Below are 23,702 nucleotides of genomic sequence, written 5' to 3' on the forward strand. Positions count from 1 at the left end.
CTGTGTGGGAGATGCCCAACTCCTCCTCAGTTCAGTGCATACTTACGGTATGTGTCAATGTACAGAAAACCTTAACAGCCTTTTTGGTATTTGGTGCCTTTAAAGAGGCTTAAAGACCTTGGTTTATTTGGGCTAGAGTAGAATCCAGGAGTGCTATCTTTAGACTTCAACAACTAGCGTCCCTTTCCTGGGTCCTGTGCTTTAGAGGGCAATACTCTGGCTCTCCTTCAGGAACATCTCTCTCTCCATGGGGTGAGGATGCTTATCCAGAGCCTGCAGGTACCCAATCTACTTCTTGACCACACTTCAGCTACCTTGGTCCCCAAAACTCACTGGGTACCCATATACCTGAGCTTGCTGCTAGCAGGACTGGTATAGACCTCTCCCCAACCCTTACCCCAGGACTGGCGGGGGGGCGGGGGTGGGGGGGCAGGAATGACAGACAACCTGGGATAGTAGCTGGGGAACAGGCTGGAATCCCTATTTATATTGCAGTGCCACCTATACCATAAATATAGGGTAGGCCTAGAATCCAGAATGTTTTTCTTGATTCAAAAATATCTTTTAAATAAATCTTTATTTTCTAAGTCCTTAAAACCCAAAAGCCTGAGCAGTTCTAGAACCTTAAAGCTCACGTGGGTGATGTGAAAGTACCTCTTTATCGCAGTTGAGGGTGGGGGAGAAGGAAGGGCCTCCCTGCATCCTGCTTGCACTCTCTGTGACTCAGCTAATTTTCTACCATGGTGCTCCCTGGAGGAATGAAGGCACCCAGGCAGCACTAATCAGCACCACCAAGATTTGCAGTCAGTCCCTGATTAGGGCCCAGAGCCCACTGTGGGGCATCAACCTCTTGTTCCTTCGTTACTATCCTAAAATTACAAACACCTTTAGAGGTCCAGAAACCAGAATAGGGCTTCTCTGATTAGGAGATAATTTCAGACTGATTTAATGAGAAATCACAAAAGCATTTGTTCAACTAGGGGCTTTGGAAATGCTGGTAAGAAGAACAAAGTTCTCCAGGGAATCCTTCCAACACCACAGTGGTAGCTTCTAAATAAACTGAAATTGCCTCCATGTTCTGTCAGAAAGTCACAATAATAAATTAAGTCATTACCAAAAGATTTCTTTTGAGGTATTATGGAGTATGTGATTACATCAGGAAATGGCTTGATATTGTCAGATAGGAGTAAACTAGCTCCCCTCTTCCTGAAGGTTACATTTAGAGTCCTAGGATTTGAGTACTTTGGAACTAGAAGAAAACTACATAATCATCAGGTTAAAACCTCATTTTTTAGATGAAAAGGCTGAAGCCCAGAGGGGTTCTGTGACATGTCCCAAAACACAGGGCTACTTTGGGACACAGCTGGTACCAGTCTCTGGGTTTCCAGGGCCCTTGACTCCATGGCTATAAAATTAGAAGATTAAATTTGACAAATTTTATATATATATATATATATATATATATATATATATATATATATATTTTTTTTTTTTTTTTTTTTTTTTTTTTTTTTACGAAATTTGTTATCATCTGGAGATTGTGGTAATTTAAGACTTAACAAGGCATTTATATAGTGCCTGTCACCATGCTATCTTGGTGTTGTCAAAGTTTTTCCTGATGTAGGAAAGAAGTTTTGGGGAAACCCTAGTTTTCGGTTGAAGGAGTCGGACATGATGAGGGTACCTGCCGGTCTTCGTAAGAGCGTGCTCTCCAGGAGTGGCGTTCACATTGAGTAATTTCTAAACATCTTTTTTTTTTTTTCTTTTTAAGGTATGTAAATTGAAAGCAGGGCTGCAAGGGGTGAGAACTGGCCCGTGGGCTCAGGGAGTATGTCTTTGGGAAGGGGAGGCCCTGAGGGGCAAGGGAGCCAAAACCTTGTCAGCACGAGAGCTGCAGTCAGTGCTGTCATGAGTGAAGAGTCTCAGAATGATGAACAGTCCCCAAGGGAGTCAGCCATTTACCTGGGAAAGGGATGTGAAGGTTCCAGATTAAACAGGTCTGCCCTCCGGACTTCTCCGACTCTCACTGGCCTCTCACTGGCCTTCGCCCTCTCCTTATTTTCTCTAAGTGCGTTCTCTGCGTCCTTCGATGCCATATCCATCCGCCACTATACCTGCCCAAGTCTGCCTGCCTGCCTTCCGCCCACTCCTTTTGTTCCACGCTTCCGGCTTCCAGCTGTTTGACTCAGAAAAAGGGACAGCGGGTTATGAGGGGCAACAAAACAAAAAAGATAAATTCCTTTTCAGCAGCCTAATTCACAGGAGGCAATACTAAGCCTAAAAGTGAGCAGCAGACTATATTACCAGTAGAGTATATCCCGGACTGTGCACTGTCGTGAGTCTTATATAGAATAATATTTGAATTTTTGTAGAAAATGTGAACACAAGGCCCTTCACAGTTTACCTAATTTCATGGGAGACTGAATTAAAATATAAACAGGAAAGCAAGTTTTTTCTCCACCCCACTTAGTTTTTCAACAACTTTGTTAGCTAGGATCTTAAAAAGAAAGAAAGAAAGAGAAACCAAGGAAGACGACAAGGGATTTAAGACCAAAATCTAGAATTATACATTTTAGTTTCTAGGCTGAGTTCTGCCTTAGAATTGCTTTTCAAGTCCCATTTGAATGTATGCTGCTCAGTTTTCTCTTATTAAAGGATAAATAGACCACTACAGTGGTGTTAAATTACCATACTGAAAAAGTGATTTATGATTCAGAGACCAAAATTCCAATGTGGGAACCAGAAACATTTTAATTAGAAAATTGGTTTCAGGTGGCACTAATATTACTGGGGTCCTAAGATGTTCCACTTCAATCCACATTACACATAGAAATTCAGCAAGGCTTTTGGGTCTCAGGATTGGGAAAAAGTGGGGCTTTCTGAATCTGCTCTTTAGGAGGCTGGCCGTAGTTCACATCAGCTCCAACCACAGGGTGTCCACAAGGGGAAACCAAGTGCCTTATGGATCTTTAAGTCAGTCAAGTTCAGTATAACCCACAACTAGGACCCTCTTGAAAAAGTCCCTTCTCAGCTCACCACAGTAATAGACCAACAGCCTGGGCCTTTCTCGCTTCATCCCCTTTGAGATGTCAGGGTTGAAGCATATTTGCCTATGTTTATTGCCACAGGGCTTTGCATTATAGGGCTTTTTTTTGGTCCCTGCTCACCTGACATGTAGCTCAAATGCCATTATTCTTGGCTTCACCAGTGTGTACAAGTTGCTTATAAACCAAATCAAGATGTAAACAACAGCTGGATTCTTATTTTAAAGGAGTCACATGATTCCAGGTGGAAATCTGCTTTCAGGGTTTTGCCTCACACTGGATTTGGTCTGTGTTTTCCCTATATGGTGCCAGAAAGCTACATGGTTATTAAGGGTTTGAACCAGATACTCAGACAGGCAGTCACATGCCCACGGTACAGGGTGATCTCACTGAACAACTCATGTTTCTAGGATGTTGGGAAATTCAGACTTGTTGAAAGACCTTGTCTTTACAATGTGAGGATGTCAGTGGTTGATATGATTCAGCAGCAGTTCTAATCTGAATTTCAAAACAAGTGGCTTCTTGCTCAAGGGGACATCTGAATTTTAGATCATCTACTTACCAAAGTCTTCAGCTTGATCCCTAAACTAACTCAAATAGATTAAAATTAGATCTCCTCTCTCCAAGAAAATCATCTTGGATGAGTTCACATATTCAATGCACCAAGGCTTTCATTGCCCTTAATGAAAACAAAAGGGGGATTCTGCAGGCCATTTTTCATGCAGCCCCCTGTGCTCCCCAACTCCACTTTGTACTGAGCTGACATTCCCACTTTGGCTTCTAAGTTCTGGCTTCTGGGTCTGATGGAGTCAAGGGCCTAGTATTCCAGTCCCAATTTGGTCATGGACAAAGCAATCATCATCTATATAATTGCAAGACATTATTAATAGGTATATCAGAGTAAAGCTTTTTTTTTTTTTTCTTTTTTCTTTTCTGGGTCATTTAAGGACAGTTCCCATGGGTTCCTGAAAAACAGTTTATTCTGCTAGAGGACTATTTGCACAGAGCTTAATGAGATATTAATGCAGAGCCTAATAGGAACTTAAAAGTCATTCACAGGGTTGTATCATTTTCTGTAGATGTACTTCACTAAACAAATACAATATAGATTTGAACATGTGAAATTATTGAGAAAAAAACCAGGTGGTAACAATTCACTTTACCAAGGTTCACTATTTAATTATGAACTTCCCTAGTGCATTTAAATCACTCATTTGTTGACTGAACAATGAACAATCTGAAACGATGTTTCAATCAGCTGTTTTTTTTTTTTTTAAGAGACCAGGATCATGTTCTTTAAAGACATGGATTAATAAACTATTAAAGTATAAAATTCAGAACCATTCAACTATTGTCATCTTATTGTAGTTCCCATTCTCCTTTCACAAAAGTTCACTGAAGGGGCTACTGGGAGAAGAATTTGGCTCCTTCCAATTAGCTAGACATTGTAGTCTAACAACATTTTCGTCTTCCCCCATGTGCTATCCTGACTTTCCACTAAGAACATCAGTGGAAGTGGCTCCATATTTCTCAAATGAGTATTTTTAGAACTGTTCATTTATGCAAGATAGTCTCATGAATTTCAGAATTTTTATCTACTTGGGAATTAAGTCAGCATTGACTTGCTTCCTTCATTCATATCTACTCTTGGTTATTTTTTTCTTCAGCGCGACAGAAAAGATAGCTCAAGACATAAGGTTTTATAAAAGCATTTGGTTTTGGATGAAGTATTTAGGGCTGAGGGAGGGTATATACTCAGTAGCCTCAGGCCTCTCCTGAGAAGTGTAGAAGCAGAACCATCAAGCCAAAGCTGTGGACGTAAATTCCAGCTCCTGGCAATTACCAGCCATGTGACCTTGGACAATGGCTCTGAGCCTGTTTGCTACATGCAAAATGAGGATAATGTGTAACATTTATACCATAGAGTTGTAGAGAAGACTGAAAAAATTATGTAAAACAACACAATGCCTGGAACATGAGTATTCCATAAATCGTGGCTATTACTGTTGAGGTTATTATTGTCTGGGAAGACAATACTCTTCTTGTCTGGTCACCTTCTTGCCGATGTCACTTACTTTATTCTCTAGTTCATAGTAGATTCACTTTCCCTCTGGCTAAAAGGTACAGCTATTCCATTTCTGTGCACATAGGCCAATTAGCTTAACCAGGATGAAACTGGGTGTGCATGTGTACATTAAGGTAATCATTTCTAAAATAGACACCAATTTTAAATCTAATTTCATAAATTCTGTAAAATAAACAATACTTCATGCTTAGACTGATTTACATGGGAAAAATTATAGGCTAAGTCGTTATTATTTACTGTTACATGTTAATGTTAATAACATTTTTGTATCTCTAGAACTAATTTCCTTAATGTGAACTTAGATAATGTTTAATTTGGATAAAGTACACATTATTTTGGATGAGATGGTGTTGAATGGCTGCATTGTGGAAACGAATCGGGCAAGAATTCTTGCCCCTCTACTCATTCTTGATAAAATGTCAGAAAGCTGAATAATGGAAGTCTCTGCCAGACAACATCAACTTGTGGAAGTGAGAATACCGTGGAATACCTCTTTACATCTGTAGCCCAAAAAGTCTGCAAGACTGTACACTGCGAAATGGGGTACCCTTCCAAAGACATTTTATATAGGTGTTTTCCACAGTTCCTAAGTGGAAAACAAACTGTATTTTAAAATATGGTGTACAAAGAAAATTTTTCTCTAAGAGACAAATTTTATTTTCTAACCATAAGTATTTTTTCCCCACTTGTTCAACTTTTGTTGGGTTCTGAGGGTATCTTTTTTGTTCTTTGCTTTCCTTTGTATATTTAATTCAGGATAGCAGCATGAGAAGAACATGAGACAACTATCAGCCAATGAAGTTCTAAACACAGAGCACTTCGAATGTTTTCTGAATGCTTTTTCCTTAAAATGTCTTAAGTCCAAACTTCACTGAATTGTGTACCTAATAAAAATCGAGAATTAAATTTGATTTGCCAGTTTCTAAAAGCCTAATATCCACTTTATTGGCACTTGGTAATTACAATGTCATCATGTAATTGATTCACTTATAATGTTACTACCAAAAACTGAGTGGTTATACATTAAAGGAGAGCCCTTACAACCATACTTTAGGCCATGCTGTAAATGGTTTGTCTTATTAGTAAACTTATTTGTAAATGAAGTTTACTTTAGTTCAAAGTCTAAAAACAGAATGCAAGAGAGTATCTCTGTTCAGGTTGGCATGATATGAAGCCTTCTCCCCCACTCCCTATCTTATTCCTTTGACTCCTTGACATGTCTGGAAGCAAAGAGAATTTAGTCACCATAGAAAACCAATGACCTGATCCTTCTCAACTTTTCTAGATGTTTTTGCTGCTCAGTAGAGCACACAGAACTGTCTTAGGTAGAAAACATGTTTATGTGCATATAGGGTAGAAAGGCAGATATAATGGAGGAAACAAATATAATCATGGTACTTAAGATATTGTGCCATCCTATGGAATTCCAGGAGTTCTTTCATCTACAATACTATTCTCCAAAAGAAGACATAAATGGACATTCCAGCCACTGATGATTCATTCAGTACTGTTTTTGTGTATGTGTGTATGGGTTTAAGTCTTTGTTTCTAAAAATCTACTTAAAGTTTGCATCTATAAAGATCCAAGCAACCAGTCAATCAATAATGGATTCTAAAAGCAAACCCGAGTTGGTTTAGACCCATTCAGAAAAGCAGAAGAAAGGCTTCTGACCTGCCAGAACAATGTGTATTGATCTGATACCTTTGCATTAAGTAGCCAAGGTCTGGGGAAAGCCCAGCCTAGATGAAAGTGCTTTGGAGGTCTTTCTAAGACATATTAGTTGGGAAACACTGTCCTAGTTGGTAGGCACTTAGTAGCACATTCAGGTAACTGCTGAAACTGGTACACCAGAAGTAACTAGGGAGTGAACAAAATTAATTTTCAGGTCACACCAAAATAGCACTTGAATAACATCTTGGCACAGATTTCAGTACCTTTAGAGAATAACAATTAAAAAAAAAAATACTAGGTAGATACCACAGAAAAGAAAGCTGAAGAATCCGGTATACGTGGAGACCCTAGTAGATATCTCGTAACACTTGACTCATGCAAAGTCAACTGTAATGTGGCTATCTGTCCTTCTAGGCTGTGTCATCTTGCTTCAGGTTTATTGCTGAACTGTGATGAACAGCTTTAAGTGATTTTCACACTCATGAAATTTATGTCTCAGATTGGTCAGCTGTACCTTGACTCCTAACATTTCATTTACTGAATATATAAGACTCATCAATTTTACAGGCTACAGCAATGTGCTATGCCAGGATTCAGCAAACCTTTTCTGCAAAGGGCTAGAGAGTAAATATTTTAGGCTTTGTGGGTCATGTGGTTTCTACAAAACCTCAGTTCTGCCATTGTAGTGTAAAAACAATCATAGATAATACATAAATGAACAAGCATGGCCGTGTTGCAGTAAGTTTATTTATGGACATTTGAAATTTGAATCTCATAAATTTGAAATTTCATTTGAATTTTGACTTTTAAAATTTGAATTTCAAAAATTTTTCACATCATAAAATATTGTTCTTTTTTTGCTTTTTTTCAACCACCTAAAAATTTTAAAGCCATGCTTAGCTCATGGGCAATACAAAAGTAAGCAGCAGGCTATTGTTTGCTGACCCCTGTGCTAGATTATAGATTAGTCTTGGTAAAAGCTGGGTATTGACAGACATTTTACAGACTTAAATAAATGGCAATACTAAGCACATAAACTGGATTTTAACTCTATCACTAGAATAAAGTTTTAGTCATGTATCCATGACTTTATTGAGACCATCACCACGACTATTTTTTGGATTAAAGCATAGGTCATACATTTAAATATTGCTATTGTGTTTTATTTTAACTTTTATTCTCAGAACTGTGAAACTCACAATAAGATGAATTATTTAAATGCTGCCACTGATTACATAGTCACAACATTCTCATGCAGAGAATAAAAACAGTATTCAAATGATTGACTATAGTGGGACATATCTCTTCTAATGTAGAAAGGGAATGTATGTACCTTTTAAACAGGTAAATAATGGGCAATTCCAAAAAAAATGCTTTTCACTCCTAAAAAAGCCATCTGTCTAAATCAGTCCTACTGACGTTTCTTTCACCTAAGGGCAGAGATGTGATAAATCACAGAATTTGGAAAATGGAAACAGAAGCCATTCTTCAAAACCAGGAAATGGCCATATCCTGGTGGTTTCTTTTCACACCAACAACATTCAGAAATCATTCTTGAATCTTCAACTACACATCCCTGCAGATACAATGGTAAGTAGCAGATCTGGTGTTTAAAAAGTTAACACAAATAACTTGGCCATTCACAGCTGAAGAATATTTTAAGACAGAACACAACAGTTGGATCACAAGCATGTGAACATAGATTTCTCCTAGATTTCCAGTTTCAGTAAGTGTATTTACTATAGAAAAATACATTTCTTCATGTAGTAATTTCAAAAAACTATATCTCAGTGATTCAAAATAAAAACTATCTGGGTAAGTTCTTAGGTCTGACCGTTGCAGTGAAATAGTCACATGACACAGTTTTGTACGCTGCAAACATTTTAATGATTATTGTTGAGCATACATTTTGGAAATTTTTTACTTCAAACTGCAACAAGTTAAATAAATGTTTATAATATACAAAGAAAATACAACCAAAAGTAAAACTTGCTTTAAGTGTGCCTTGCATCTAGACCAGTGTTTTTTTCCCCCTTAATATATCTTTACCTTTGAGCTGCACAAACACACTTAAGAATTTGATCTTTATAGTATGGCATTTAGGAAATAAAAATATACTCCCACCTCAAAGAAATAAAAAGGTTGTGCATGATTATATGCCAAACAAAAGAGAGAACACTAGAATACTCTGATAGTGCAGGCATCATTAAAAAGGAAAAGAAAAAGCTTGAGATGCTCATTAACTATGTTTTAAGGAAGCAGGATTTTTGACCAAGTAGCTTAAAAGCCAGCAAAACGGGGATCAGTGACGGCAACTGTAGTGTATGAAGTATGAAACGACAAACTTTACACAAATACACTGTTAGAAATTTACCAGTGAACACTGAAGATCTGAGAAGCTGCTCTTTGGAACAGTCAAGTAGGACCACCTTTTTCCAGTCACTAAGCCCTTGTAGCAACACACAGTGTTCTGTGCTATATACTTGCTGGCTGGGTAGTTAAAGGATTTGTTTTGTCATTAGCAGCTAACCAACTTATTCCACGTATTCTTAAAGCCTTAATGGTTGAAATAAAGGCAAGTGTCATTAGCATAGAGGATCATATACTTCTCTGCACACAAACACAAGAGGCTTCACTAGTATTTTATAAGTCTCTGATGTCTCCCATTTCAAAGCTCAATTGAGATGAAAGCCTTTCTCCATGGTAGCAGCTAGCAGGCGCTCTCTCATGATCTCCTCCGAAGAATATTCCGGTAACTTTAGATAATGCACACATGTATTTACTGATGGATAGCTTGCATCAGTAGCATCGACCTACAAAAAGAAAAGTGAAAACACAGAAGACCAGGACTTTAAATTTTTATTTCTTTCAATCCTGAAGTAAGTAAATTCCATTTGGATTCCTCGTTAGCTATAAAGTTTGTACCTTGCGAACAACTGTGAGCCTGGGATGCAGGTTAGCCAGTCCACCTGGGGGAAGAGTTGAGCAACCAGTGGTAAACTGCAGGAATGCTTTCCTTTCATCTGAAGACATGCCACACAAAACCCTCACGAATCTCAGGAAACCAGGGCTACAAGAAGAAAAATATAATTATACTCATGTGAGAGCTGACTTAAATGAAAAACACTACCACTACCTTGTAACAGCAATAACCCAAAAAACAATTATCAGTAGTATCTAGAGTACTAGAGACTCTTGACTCAGCATGAAATGAGCAGATATAAGCTACTTTAAAAATATGCTACAAAGACTGTCTTGTACTTATAAACAGTCAGAACCAAAACACTGATGGAGTACAGGGATCAAATCTGCAACAAAGCCAGCAAATCAGAAAAGCTCAAGATGCACATGCATAATTCATCTAAATATGGCTAAAGGGGATCTGAAACAATCCATTTTTGTTAACGGTGAAATAAACTGCTTCTATATGCCACAACAGGCATGAATTTCACAATTATAATGTTAAAGAAGGGGGCACCTAGGAGGCTCAGCCAGTTAAGCGTTGGGACTCTTGGTTTTGGCTCAGGTCATGGACTCATAGTTTGTGAGTTTGAGCTCCATGTCAGGCTCTGTACGGTCAGTGTGGACAGAGCCTGCTTGGGATTCTCTCTTCCCCTCCCTCTCTCAAATAAATTTTTAAAAAATTTTAAAAACTTAAAAAAAAAGTTGACTTAGGAAAAAAAATGCTATATAAACATTAGAGTTAAGTTTAAAGTAATTCATAATACAGCTGACCTTTGAACAACACAGGTTTGAACTGCTCAGGTCCACTTGTACATGTAAGTTTTTTCAATAAATACAATATAGTACCGCAAATATATTTTCCCTTCTTCATGACTTTCTTTTTCATTATTATTATTATTTGAGTGTAGCTGACACAATGTTATATTAGTTTCAGATGTACAACATAGTGATTTGGTAAATTTATACATTATGCTATTCCATCACAAGTGTAGGTTCTCATAATTTTCTTAACATTCTTTTTTTTCTCCAGCTTACTTCACACAAAATATGTTCATGTTATTGGTAAAGCTTCTGGTAAGAGCAGGCTATTAGTAGTTAAGTTCTGGGGAGTCAAAAATTATATACGAATTTTCAACTGTGTTCCTAAACCCTGCATTGTAAAGGGGTCAACTGTATTCTCTCATTTTAGTTAATTCAGAAACTTTTTTTTTTAAGTTTATTTATTTATTTATTATTATTTTTTATGTGCATTTACTTTTGAGAGAGAGAGAGACAGAGGTGTGAGTAGGGGAGGGGCAGAGAGAAAGGAAGACATAGAATCCGAAGCAGGCTCCAGGCTCCTAGCTGTCAGCACAGAGCCCAACTCAGGGCTCGAACTCACAGACTGCAAGATCATGACCTGAACTGAAGTTGGATGCTTAACCGACTGAGCCACCCAGGTGCCCCATGTGTATTCATTTTGAGAGAGAGACAGAGACGGTGTGAGAGGGGGAGGTGGCAGAGAGAGAGGGAGACAAAGAATAACAAGCAGGCTCTGTGCTAATAGCACAGAGCCTGACATGGGGCTCGAACTCACAAAACTGTGAGATCCATACCCTGAGACGAAACCAAGAGTCAGATGCTTAACTGACTGAGCCACCCAGGTGCCCCTGGAAACTTTTAAAAAGAAAAGGTAATATACAGCCTGTAGTCTTAAAAAAAAAAAAAAAAAAAAAAATCTAATAATCAGTGGTATGAAAGAAAAAACAACAACTCAAGAACTGTTTCAGACTAAAGACCTATCCCTCCAAAAGTTCCTATCACAACCAAATGCTATTTCCTGATAAGAGACAGTGGTGATGAAGGGAGTGCTTTAAGGACATTACTGGAGTAATCAACAAACCTGGACTATGGACTACAGGTTAGCTAACAGTATGAATTTGCTAGCTAATGTGGATACATGGGAGAATATCCGTATTTTCAGAAAATGTACACGCAAGTATTACAGAGTAAAAGGGCACGACATAAGCAACATATTCTCAAATGGTTCAGAAAAAAACAGTATACATACACATATAACACGTGTAGGTATATATATAAATATGTGTGCTTATGCATAAATAATATAAAGCAAATTTTAAGTACAGTTGAATCTGGGCAAAGGCTATTTGGAAATTCTTTTAACTTTTTTTTACAAGGCTCAAATTTAAAAACAATAAAGGTTAGTATAAAAACAATGAAGCCTAAAGGTTTACAATTCACCCAATTCTTAAAAGAGCGAACAATTAAAATGGAATCTTAACACGAACAAAGACTCAATTTTCTTTTTGTATAAACTCAGCCTTATCAATGGATATGAAGACTTAACTGCTTTCTCACTTATTTTATGAATGTAATTCACTGAGTCATAGTTCTTTAGGGAATCTGTCATTTGATTTTGAGACATAAACTATTTTACTGACCTTAGAAAATAAGCAACACTTACCTGTCACGTGTATAACCCAACTTAGGTTCAGTATAATTAATAATATCCTCTGCTGCCCAGGATGGTGACTGGTTTCCACAAAGAATCATCTGGACTTCTTCATGGCTGAAGGAACTTAATTTCTCCATTGGAAAAACTTTATTAAACCCATCTACATTATACATAGCAAAAAATCAAAAACAATAAAACATGTAATTCAATTTCTAAGTTATAATTCCAAAATGAAAAATTTCAAATCAAAATACCTAATAACGGAATATGAATAAAATATTAATAAATTTTTTAAAAAACAAATATAAATTAAAATAGCTTGAAATCAAAGCTATGCTAAGGTTTTAAGTACAGAAATTTCCCTTAATACTGCAAATGTGAACCGAGATACTCGCTTAGTCACTATGGTCAGTAGCCAAATTTTAGTAATTTCTTAACCAACTCTTTGCATCATACGAGCTAGGTGAATCTATATTCTTTTTCAGAACTAGTAAGTGACAAACAGTCTAATATATTGTGCTTCAATTTTCTCCTGAAGAACTTAGGTTCTAACATGGTTTAAGTCATCCTGATCATGCAATGTGGAAAGTACGCAAACTTATGTTCACGTACAAATGAAGAAATGGAGGCCAAAAGTGGGTCCCCCATTACTTAGGAGGAACAAGCTGAGGGTATGCCACAGCTTGAGAAACATTCCAACCTGTTCTGGGTAATCTGCAGGACCTAACTATCTGGAAGTCAAAACACCACAGGGCAAATCTAGAGACTACCAGCAATTCTTGACAAGGTAAGTGCCTGAATTTCAACTGTCTCTAAGTAAAAGGAGAGGTATTAAGCTCAAGAGCCCTAAAAATTACCTCTAAAGGCTTCCATCTGTTTCTGAATACCCGTATGCATACAAAAGTCAAACATCAAATCCACATATTCTTCTGCATTATCCATTGTTATCATCTGCAAAGGAAAATTTGCCAACATTATTGTTAATATCCAGGGATGTTTTCAGTAGCTCCTACTACAACTGGCCTCATCTAGAGGATGTTTCTGAACTTAACAACTGTATCAAAAGCAAAATTTTTACCTCATCTTCCCCACTTGGCTTGAGATCCACAGCTGTAAAACCATATATTCTTGAGGAAGGGCAAAACTGGAAATTTAAACTGGGAAGACGAAAAGTATTAGATTAACATTCAACTACCACTGGTGTTTAATTTTTAAAACACTGCTGCCCAAACCATGATCCCCCCCACTCCTCTGGCTTAGATGTTAAGCATGAGGCCTTTTGAATGCAAAAACCCCATCCACAAAAACTAGTAGGCCAATCATCACCAAACCTGGCTTTGCAAAGACTGCATGAAACCACCACCTTTCCAGATTTCATTTTCCTTTATGGCACAAAATTAATAAAGGGTTTTTGCAACAAATTAGGACAGCAACATCTTTACTTTTTTTTTTCCGAGAAGAAACTATTGCTTCACTAATGTTATTCATGCTCTGTCCCTACCCTCAAATAAGACCTTGAATATATAATAATTTATCAAACAAAACTTCTCAACATTATCAAGAAAGGAAGAAAGAGAGAAAAAGAAAAAGAAAAAGAGAAAAAGGAAAGACAGACAGACTTGCAGTCAACCCAAAATCACAGAAAAACATACCAAGGGTATAATACTACATGTATAGAAATCAAAAGAATTTTATCAAAAGATCTGTAGCATCGGAGTCAGTTAGTACAGCCATTGGGCATAAGGCCTACACATAAAGCAAACTACTTTGAGCTTTGCCAAGTACACTATATATATTAATTAGCTATGATTTCTCCAAGTATCTTTGACTTTGGACTTTCATACAATATATATACATTAATCACATCTGATAAATCAGATAACCTTCCAGAGATTTGACAATTAATAAACTATATTCTGATATTCTGAATATTGTCTCTATAATATGAACTCTTTAAAATTCAAATCAATAATATTTCCTACAGCATATTATTGTTCTTAACCGACTATTTACTCATACATTGCAATTAGTGGGGACAAAGAAATAAAAGCTTTAAAATCAATTCATCCATTAGGTTGAAGAATGTATATATAAACTTACCCTAAATCCTCTATGCTAAGTGGAGGACCAGACCCTGATGGATTCTTTAGCACTAGTTCCTGTAATTTCGTGTTCTTCTCATCTTCAGAAAGACCTTTGTTGCTTAAAATCTGACGCCTCTTGACAGCAAGGTCTTTAATTTCTTTTAAAAATCGGGCTCGGTGTGGGTTTACTAGTTCAAAGTCTTCCCAAGTTAAAATTCCATTAAACCAAGCTGGGGGTTTTGGTTTGGGGGGATCTAGAATAAACTCTGATTTTGAATCCTCTTCAAAGCTTCCTACAGAGAGTGAATCATGACCTTCTTCTGTAGAAGCTTCAGACTGACTTTCAGTACAGTGTAAGTCTCTATCACCTCGTGACTCATAAATTAATTTACTCATATTGCTTTTAATGTCACCCATACACATAAGTTTAAAGAAAGGCTTAGAAATAGGTAAGTCCACAAGTCTATTGTCTTGAATGCATTTGGCCAAGAAAATCCCAAGGAAATGAAAGAGTTTTGTGATCCTTTCAAGCTCATCACTATCTTGTGGAAATGGTGCCGTGAACAGCCCACATGATCTCTGCACATAGTATCCGGGAGGTTTCAATCCACCTCCAAGATCAACCTAATTTTTTAGAGGGAGAAATAAAAATAAAATTAAACAAAAGATGCATAAGTGTTAAACATCTTCATCAATTTAGCTATCTTAAAGTATTTATATATACCTTTTATTAGGTTTTGGTGACTAAATTTTCTTCTTCAAAACCATTTTAATAATATCAAGATTAATCAATAATGGGGGCCCCTGGGTGGCTCAGTCAGTTAAGCATCCAACTCTTGATCTCAGCTCAGGTCAAGAGTTAAGTATCCAACTCTCGATCTCACAGTTCAAGAGTCTGAGCCCCACGTTGGGCTCTGTGCTGTTAGCATGGAGCCTGCTTGGGATTCTTTCTCTCCCTCTCTTTCCACCCTTTTCCTGGTTGTGCTCTCTTTACATTAAAAAAAAAAAAAAAAAGGCAAAGGAATTGAAGGCAAAAATGAACTAGTGGGACCTCATCAAGATAAGAAGCTTCTGCACTGCAAAGGAAACAATCAACAAAACTAAAAGGCAACCAATGGAATGGGAAAAGATATTTGCAAATGACATATCAGACAAAGGGCTAGTGTCCAAAATCTATAAAGAACTCACCAAACTCCACACCCAAAAAGCAAATAATCCAGTGAAGAAATGGGCAGAAAACATAAATAGACACTTCTCTAAAGAAGACATCCAGATGGCCAACAGGCACAAAGAAAGATGCTCAACATCACTCCTCATCAGGGAAATACAAATTAAAACCACACTGAGATATCACCTCATGCCAGTCAAAGTGGCTAAAATGAACAAATCAGGAGACTATAGATACTGGTGAGGATGTGGAGAAACGGGAACTCTCTTGCACTGTTGGTGGGAATGCAAACTGGTGCAGCCACTCTGGAAAACAGTGCGGAGGTTCCTCAAAAAATTAAAAATAGACCTACCCTATGACCCAGCAGTAGCACTGCTAGGAATTTACACAAGGGATATAAGAATGCTGATGCACAGGGGCACTTATAAACCCCAATGTTTATAGCAGGACTTTCAACAATAGCCAAATTATGGAAAGAGCCTAAATGTCCTTCAACTAATGAATGGATAAAGAAATTGTGGTTTATATACACAATGGAATACTACATGGCAATGAGAAAGAATGGAATATGGCCTTTTGTAGCAACGTGGATGGAACTGGAGAGTGTTATGCTAAGTGAAATAAGTCACACAGAGAAAGACAGATATCATATGTTTTCACTCTTATGTGGATGCTGAGAAACTTAACAGAAGACCATGGGGGAGGGGAAGGAAAAAAAAGTCAGAGAGGGAGACAGCCAAACCATAAGAGACTCTTAAAAACTGAGAATAAACTCAGGGTTGATGGGGGGTGGGAGGGAGGGGAGCAGGGTTGATGGGGGGTGGGAGGGAGGGGAGGGTGGGTGATGGGCAATGAGGAGGGCACCTATTGGGATGAGCACTGGGTGTTGTATGGAAACCAATTTTACAATAAATTTCATATTAAAAAAAAAGATCAATAATAAAAAAGTTAGAAAACCTGGCTTAAATTCTGAAAGCATAACTTATTTTTAATACTTTCTAAAAGCAGAATCACAATCAGACATGGGAAATGGGAAATAAATCTTACATGACGAGATTCATCATCTGGAAAGTTATCATCACAAAGCCACGCTCCCAAATCAGTTCTCTGGAATTCTGCTGCCACCAAAGCATAAAATTCTAATGTAGGGCCCAAGCCAGTTCCTTCTTCTCCTAAAAATTCAACCTAAAATATGAACAAATTGTGGGGGAAAAGTGAGCTTAAAGAAAATGTTTTAAAATTATCCCATTCTTACCAAATAATACATTTTTTTAATAGCAGAATATTATAACAACACAGAAGTTTTATTCTAGTTTTTCTAAAAAGTATATTTATTGTACACTATTACACATTTAAACACCATGGTGAACATTGTTCACAAAGTGATCTCTCACACCAACTTTACAAAATAGATTTTCATCCCTTTTGTTACACCAAAGGAAACCAAAGTTTAGATAAAAAGGTTAAATTATTTGCTTGAGGAAATGATGGCACACAGATTTGTCTGTGTGCCTATATGACACCAAAACCTAAACTCTTCCTCTATTCCTGACTTGAGGAAATTACTTCCAAGGTTTTTGTGTCCATACTCTACATATTCCCCAATTATGTGAGAGGCAGCTTGCAAAAACATACAGTGCATGGTAAAAAAATAAAATAATTAAGGATTTTCTACTTAGAGGAATATATGGGTAGGAAGAATAAGATGAAAGCAAATAGAGTTTAAAATGAAAGCCATAAGTCTCATATACTTTCTAAAGATACAGCATATCTGTCATGATCAGTCTCTGATCCAAAAGATAAACTAAGCAGCTGGTTCATATTTGTGACAGAACAGAGATTTCTTTCATTGTCCCTCATAGAAGAAAGAATAAGCATACAGGATATGCTCGACAATGCCTACGATAACATCTCTACAGAAAATACATCATGTTTTATACTGCCATTTATTATAACAGCTCTGAATACAGACCCATGGTATAATGCCAAGCACAGTTTAATATAAAACAGTATGCTCCAAAAAAATGTGTGTATCTAATAGCATAGCTTAATGTACAGGTAAAACTGAGAACATCAAAAAAAATTTTTTTATCTTTATTTATTTTGTGAGAGAGACAGACAGAGCATGAGCAGGGGAGGGACAGAGAGAGAGGGAGACAGAGAATCTGAAGCAGGTTCCAGGCTCTGAGCTGTCGACACAGAGCCTGATGTGGCACTTGAACTCACAGACCGCCAGATGATGACCTCAGCCAAAGTCCAACGCTTAACTGACTGAACCACCCAGGCGCCCCAAAATTGAGACTATCAAAAAAATCCTTAGTGAGTGCTATTATTCAGTTCAGGCTTCATTAAGCAATGAGAAGTATCCTTCAAAAAGACCAAGCATTTTCCTACCCCAAGAGGGAAGATACTCTTTGCTACTCATCAAATCAAAAGATCCTAACCTTTAAGGAGGTGAGCTGACATCCTATTTCAAAAGATGTTCTATGAGAGGGAAAGGCCTTACACAGAGGGCAGAGAAATCCTTTCCCGTTTCTATCTAATGCAGTTTGCATGCTGTGGAACAAACAGGTTGGCTGGTTCTCTGTCATTCCTGCATACTAAAAGAAATTCTATGTGCAGTACCTCAAGAACTGATTTCCGATCTGCATGTATTTGCATGACATTCTCAGCCCATTCCATCAGAGATTCACCACGTGGAACTTTTACTCTTTCATGCTTGAGACGACCCACTCGAAACTCCCCAGGATCATCTCGCCTTACACTACTGGTGGTCCTTGTTCTTTCCACGGTGGCTTCACGTCGGTTTTGTAACCACACTATTGCTCTGAAATAGAAAAATATTCATGTAGCTGTAACATTCAGTAATAGTTTGAATGTACTACTAAACCAGCAACATAATTCCAAGATAAGAATTTTAAGTTGTATTTTATTAGGTGAGAAAATACAGTAAACTTTTTTATTGTATCAATTATTATTTCCTCTCTGAGTTAAAACATATAAAGCTCTTTTATTATTTTCCTTAAACAAATTGAGGAAGTACTTGGGCCTGCATTTTTCCTCTTTACCTGAGTAATTAACAGATCAAAATAAAGCTCTCTGGTCCAAACCACACAGAACACATAAAAATACACACAAACTGGGGATTAAAGGAATAGCATAGGGAATATAGTCAATAGTACTGTAATAGCATTGTATGGTGGACAGATGGTTGCTACCCTGGTGAGCACAACATAATGTACAGAGTTGCTGAATCATGGTTGCACACCTTCAAGTAATGTAATATGGTGTGTCAACTTCAATTAAAAAAATAGACAAACTTATAATACACAAAAATACAAGCAAATGATTTCTTAACTATCAGAGAAACTATAAAATGGTTAGGCTGACTTAATTATTTATTACTGTGCTACAAACTGAAAAATGCTAACTGATTTTAAAGTATTTTCTTTTGGGGATACCCAGCTAGCTCAGTTGGTAGAGTGTGCAACTCTTGATCTTGGGGTTGTTAAGTTCGAGCCCCATATTGGGTGTGGAGGTTACTTAAAGTAAAATCTTTAAAAAATAAAAAAATACTCTCTTTTGGACAATACAGAGCTAACCCACCCTAGAGGGTGGGAGAATCTTGAACTAGAAGGAAGAAAATGAAAGATTTGCTCTCATGTGTGCTACAATTTGTTGTTAATCTCAAGCCAATCAGCTATAAACTCTGAGAATCAGTTTCCTCATCTATAAAACAGAAACCATAACCAATGCCACTTATGACAACAGGGCTATGATCTCATATGTACAAATGATTTATAAATAGTATAACTATCATTATACTGCTCCATTTTAAATTATAACTTTTCTACTTACATCTACTTCGAAAGTATTCTGGGTACTCAATCATTCAAAAAATATTACTGAATACCTCCAATGTGCTGTACATACTGCTTTAGGAACTCTAGCTAGATCAGTGAACAAAAACTGCCAGAAATTCCTGCCCTCATCAAACTTTCATCTAGTGGAAGCAGACAGAAAAAAGAAGTATAAAATTATGTAGTATGTTTGAAGACTGTAAGAAAAAAATGATGGCCAGAAGGAAGGAACCTTTCCATGTCATGTATTCATAAGCGTTTAATTTGGTATTCCTGAGATAATTTATGTAAACTACTTAATAAACTGTATTGTAAATGCTGATGGAAAACACAATACATCTGATCCTTGAGTAACATAGGCTTGAACTGCATGGGTCCACTTATACGTGGAATTTTTTTTTTTTTTTTTTAATAAATAACAGGACTACACATTTTTCTTCCTTATGATTTGGGACCTGGTGGCTCAGTCGGTTAAGCATCAGACTCCATGAATGAGATCATGGTTCTTGAGTTTGAGCCCAGCATTGGGCTCTGTGCTGACAGCTCAGAGCTTGGAACCTGCTTCAGATTCTGTCTCTCCCTCTCTCTCTGCTCCTTCCCCACTCACGCTCTGTCTCTCTCTCAAAAATAAATGTTAAAAAAATTTTTTTAATAAAAAATGAAACAAAACATATTATTTTCCCTAGCTTACTTGTTTCTAAGAATACAGTGTAGGTGTGCCCAGGTGGTTCAGGCACCCTGAGGTGACTCCTGATTTGAGTCAGGTCACGATCTCACAGTTTGTGAGATCAAGCCCTGTGTCGGGCTCTCTGCTGACAGCATACAGTCTGCTTGGGATTCTCTCTCTCAATCTCTCTCTCTCTCTCTGCCCCTATCCCTCTCGCTCACACTCCAAATAAACAGACAAATAAAGAAAACTTAAAATACATGTTAACTGTTTATGTCATCAGTAAGACTTCTGGTCAATAGGAGGAGAAGTCAAAAGTTATACTTTTTTAAATATGATTTTCAACAGTGCAGAGGGGTTGGCATCCCTAACCCCACATTGTTCAAAGGTCAACTGTAAGAGAGTACATATCTAACTGGAAACCAAAACGTGTTTCAATACTGATAACTCTTTATAAGAAAACAAGATAATATATTCCTTCCATCAGTCCTGACATAAAGTATACTTGCACATTTTGAGCTTATTTAACATTAAAAAAATATTAAAGGACACATTTCCTACCTTGACGCACCAAATGCTGTACATGTGAAATAAAGCTGTCTAGTTTCAAATGGTATTAGAAAAGGACACTTGCTGGTTAACTGTTCACACCAGTCTGGCAGAGCCCCACTTGCCAATGCCAAAGGTTCCTGTAAATTAACAAAAAACAATGTCTTAAGCCAATTATTTACAAAGACAAAAAGGAGTTCTTAAAAGTAATTAACGAAGAAATTAATGCAGTGGACCATATGGTCTAAATCACTGAATCAGAGAAACAGTAGAGATGGTGGAAGGTAGAAAAGGAAGAAGAGAGAGTACTTGAAAGTCCAAAAGTTACAGACTGAAGAGTTCGACTGAGTTTATTACCTCAATCTGCTGCAAAATTTTTGTTGTGATTTTTTTGCTAGTGAATTCATCTGGTGGAAAAGTAAACTGGGGCTGCTCATCACCTTCTGTAAAAGTAATAAAATTAATAGAAATTTAAACTGACTTCCTTTTTAAAATGCCATAGAAATGAAACAAGGATTCTTACGGACCTTCTTGGGATATTCTTGAATAAGGGTCACTTGCAACTATATAGAGAATACGCAGCAGCTGAAGGACATCTTCCACTCCACAAGAATTCTGACCATTACCGGCTTTGGCCTGAGGTTGTTCTTTCGTCAAATTAAGAATATCACTACTCTGAAGGGTAGAAATGGCCCCCTGGTTTAATCCAGACTTTGTTCCATGCTCACAAAAATCCTATAGAAAAAATTAGCAAACTAGCCATTAATCACATTTTCAAGAAAAGCAATATATCATACTATTAGTATTTGAAAATGCTGAAATTTTTCAAAGAATTGCCTTCTTTTTAAATAAAAACACTATTACCCAAATTGAAAATCAATGTGTTCTAAACCATTAGAGCTCCCAAATAAACTATAACCACTGTAAGCTATAGTTAAAACCATGTACTTAGATCCAATATCACAAATCATTTTGGAATTTTAGTACGTGGCATATTAACAACATTAATTCAACCTCATTTTTTCAAACATGTCCCAATGAACCTTTTTCTTAAGAATCTTAAAAAGCTGCAAACAAAGCACAAAGCCATTCCCAATTGTGTTTTGAAGCCAATATATACCTTATATGCAGCTATGAGCTGAGAACAATTTCTGTTTTTCCTAATACTTTTATTAGTGCCAGTTAATTTCCAGTGGCGCAGGAAAGCGGCGTCTGCATTCTTCTGCAGGTAGGTTATCAAGTCATTCTTTGGTAATTCATCAGTGCCAAGGTACTGTTCCACATGCTCTATAGACCAACAACCCTACAATAGGAAAAACCAAATGTTGGCCTTTCCTGATTAAAAGTCTATGCTATTTCACATGCATTACATAAGGTAGCTTTAAAATCATGCATTTAACCTCATCTAAAGAATTCCATGTTAGTAATTTTTTCCCCTCAAATGTTCAATTAAAAGTAGCAGTTTTTCTTTATTTTTCCCTTTTTTCACTAAGTAGCCAAGAAGACCCATTTAATATAACTTACCATTTTTCCATTTTCCTTCTCTTTGTCAGAATCCTTCATTTCTCTGTACATGATTCTAAACATGAAGATATTTTTCACATTAATTCATAAATCAAATGATTTGTGGTTATTTCCAATAAGGCTTCAATTCTTTGAAAGATATATGAATGATGTCATTCATTAGCCATATGTTTAAACATTAAACTCAGGGAGAATTTATGAAAATAAATGTGTCAAACATGGGGGAAAGTAGCAGAAATCATGTTTCGGAAAAAGAACTACTATTTACAAATTTAGCAGAATTGCAAAGAACGCATACATCAAACCTAGAACTTTTAAAGGTATGAAGTAATACATTATGTCATGTTATAACTTTCATATACTGTTGTAAAAATAAAAAGAGATGAGAAATGGTTTGCTTCTGGGTCAAGATAGAAAAATACGATAGGAATAACATGGACCAGGAGCACTTATATTCACACAGGCAGTGAAGATCAAATTTGAAACTTAAGTAAAAATTGAACAGGGTGGGGGAAATACCCTGACAGCCTTGTGTACTCTCTCAAAAGGATCTACATCACTTTATTAGACATTATATAAAATTATCAATGATGTTAACAAAACATCAGAAAAATAAGTTTACATAAGGATGATTGTTAAGTATTATTAAATTATATTAAACTATACTATTATATAAATAACTATTATGGGGAATACTGAACACCCAGACAATATTGAAAACACTTTATGTATATTAATTCATTGATTCCTCACAGCTACTCTCATTTTACAGATTAATAAAATGAGGCACCAAAATATTAAATGTGCCCAAGTTCATTATTCATTACTTGTTCAACGAATGAATGAACAAAGAGAGGTAGATTTAAACTTGCAAACCCCAAAACAAATAACAAATAGAAAATATTTAGTACTTCATACACAATCCCAAAGAGTTCAACAATTATTACATAAGATATTAGTCTAGTTTATTTCTAATTAAACCAGTTGAAACCTTAAACCATTCTACATCATGTGTCAGAAACACTCTTGTCTGCTGCTGTAAACCAAGAGAACAAGAACCATTTTGTTTCTACAGGAAAAAATACAGAACTATAATGCTTCTTGGCTCATGTACCATGAAAATATTTACTTAAAACATTACGTGAAAATCTCTTACGTGTATGTTGGCTCCCAAATACGCCTAAGTTTATCTGATTTCACATTGCCGTTACAGGACAACTGAAGCAATTTTTGTACATAGTAAAAAATAGTTGATCTGAAATTAGTGAGTGGTAATTCAACTTCACGAGTTGTTCCAAGACCTGTTACTTTCAAAGTGAGGGCTAATCGAGGTGATGGAGTACATTCAACTTCTTCTAAGAGCTCTGAATGAGGTGTTCCTAAAAATAAGACATCAAAAAAATTACACTAAAACAAACAGTCCAGAAAGAACACTGCACTGGGAGACAAAGCTACATGGTATCTAAACTCTTCTGCCATTTATTAGCTAAAGACAACAACTACTTAGGACTCTCCTGGCATCAACATTTTCGTTTTTTAGAAATGAAAACAATCAACCTAGGTTACTTAAAGATGGCACTAAAGCTGCATTTATGCATACAATAGGGATCTCTCATTATTACAAGAAAAC

General features: G+C 36.7%; 2 protein-coding genes across 10 annotated transcripts in view; one reads left to right on the top strand and one right to left on the bottom strand.

The window, feature by feature from the left end:
* Positions 1-6,041, top strand: part of AP4S1 (adaptor related protein complex 4 subunit sigma 1) — a 50,639-nt gene extending 44,598 nt beyond the window's left edge. For 3 of the 4 annotated variants that reach the window (XM_019428073.2, XM_019428074.2, XM_019428069.2), the window contains exon 6: positions 5,433-6,041. In XM_019428073.2, the coding sequence (XP_019283618.1) occupies positions 5,433-5,561 (129 nt within the window). In that variant the 3' untranslated portion in view covers positions 5,562-6,041. Of the gene's footprint in view, positions 1-1,771; positions 2,216-5,432 lie in introns of those variants that run through there. The other variant, XM_053889333.1, reaches the window with a different exon arrangement.
* A 1,487-nt stretch (positions 6,042-7,528) lies between these two features.
* Positions 7,529-23,702, bottom strand: part of HECTD1 (HECT domain E3 ubiquitin protein ligase 1) — a 91,222-nt gene continuing 75,048 nt past the window's right edge. For 5 of the 6 annotated variants that reach the window (XM_019428068.2, XM_019428066.2, XM_019428065.2 and 2 more), the window contains 14 exons: positions 23,229-23,451; positions 22,073-22,127; positions 21,669-21,851; positions 21,076-21,283; positions 20,906-20,991; positions 20,561-20,688; positions 18,098-18,299; positions 16,520-16,657; positions 14,321-14,928; positions 13,299-13,377; positions 13,078-13,171; positions 12,230-12,380; positions 9,727-9,871; positions 7,529-9,614 (listed from right to left, as the gene is read on the bottom strand). In XM_019428068.2, coding sequence (XP_019283613.1) covers positions 9,477-9,614; positions 9,727-9,871; positions 12,230-12,380; positions 13,078-13,171; positions 13,299-13,377; positions 14,321-14,928; positions 16,520-16,657; positions 18,098-18,299; positions 20,561-20,688; positions 20,906-20,991; positions 21,076-21,283; positions 21,669-21,851; positions 22,073-22,127; positions 23,229-23,451 — 2,438 coding nt within the window. In that variant the 3' untranslated portion in view covers positions 7,529-9,476. The remainder of the gene's footprint in view (positions 9,615-9,726; positions 9,872-12,229; positions 12,381-13,077; positions 13,172-13,298; positions 13,378-14,320; positions 14,929-16,519; positions 16,658-18,097; positions 18,300-20,560; positions 20,689-20,905; positions 20,992-21,075; positions 21,284-21,668; positions 21,852-22,072; positions 22,128-23,228; positions 23,452-23,702) is intronic. The other variant, XM_019428067.2, reaches the window with a different exon arrangement.

This window comes from Panthera pardus, unplaced genomic scaffold, assembly GCF_024362965.1.
Source record: "Panthera pardus isolate Hobbes unplaced genomic scaffold, ASM2436296v1 HiC_scaffold_24, whole genome shotgun sequence".
Taxonomy (NCBI): domain Eukaryota; kingdom Metazoa; phylum Chordata; class Mammalia; order Carnivora; family Felidae; genus Panthera; species Panthera pardus.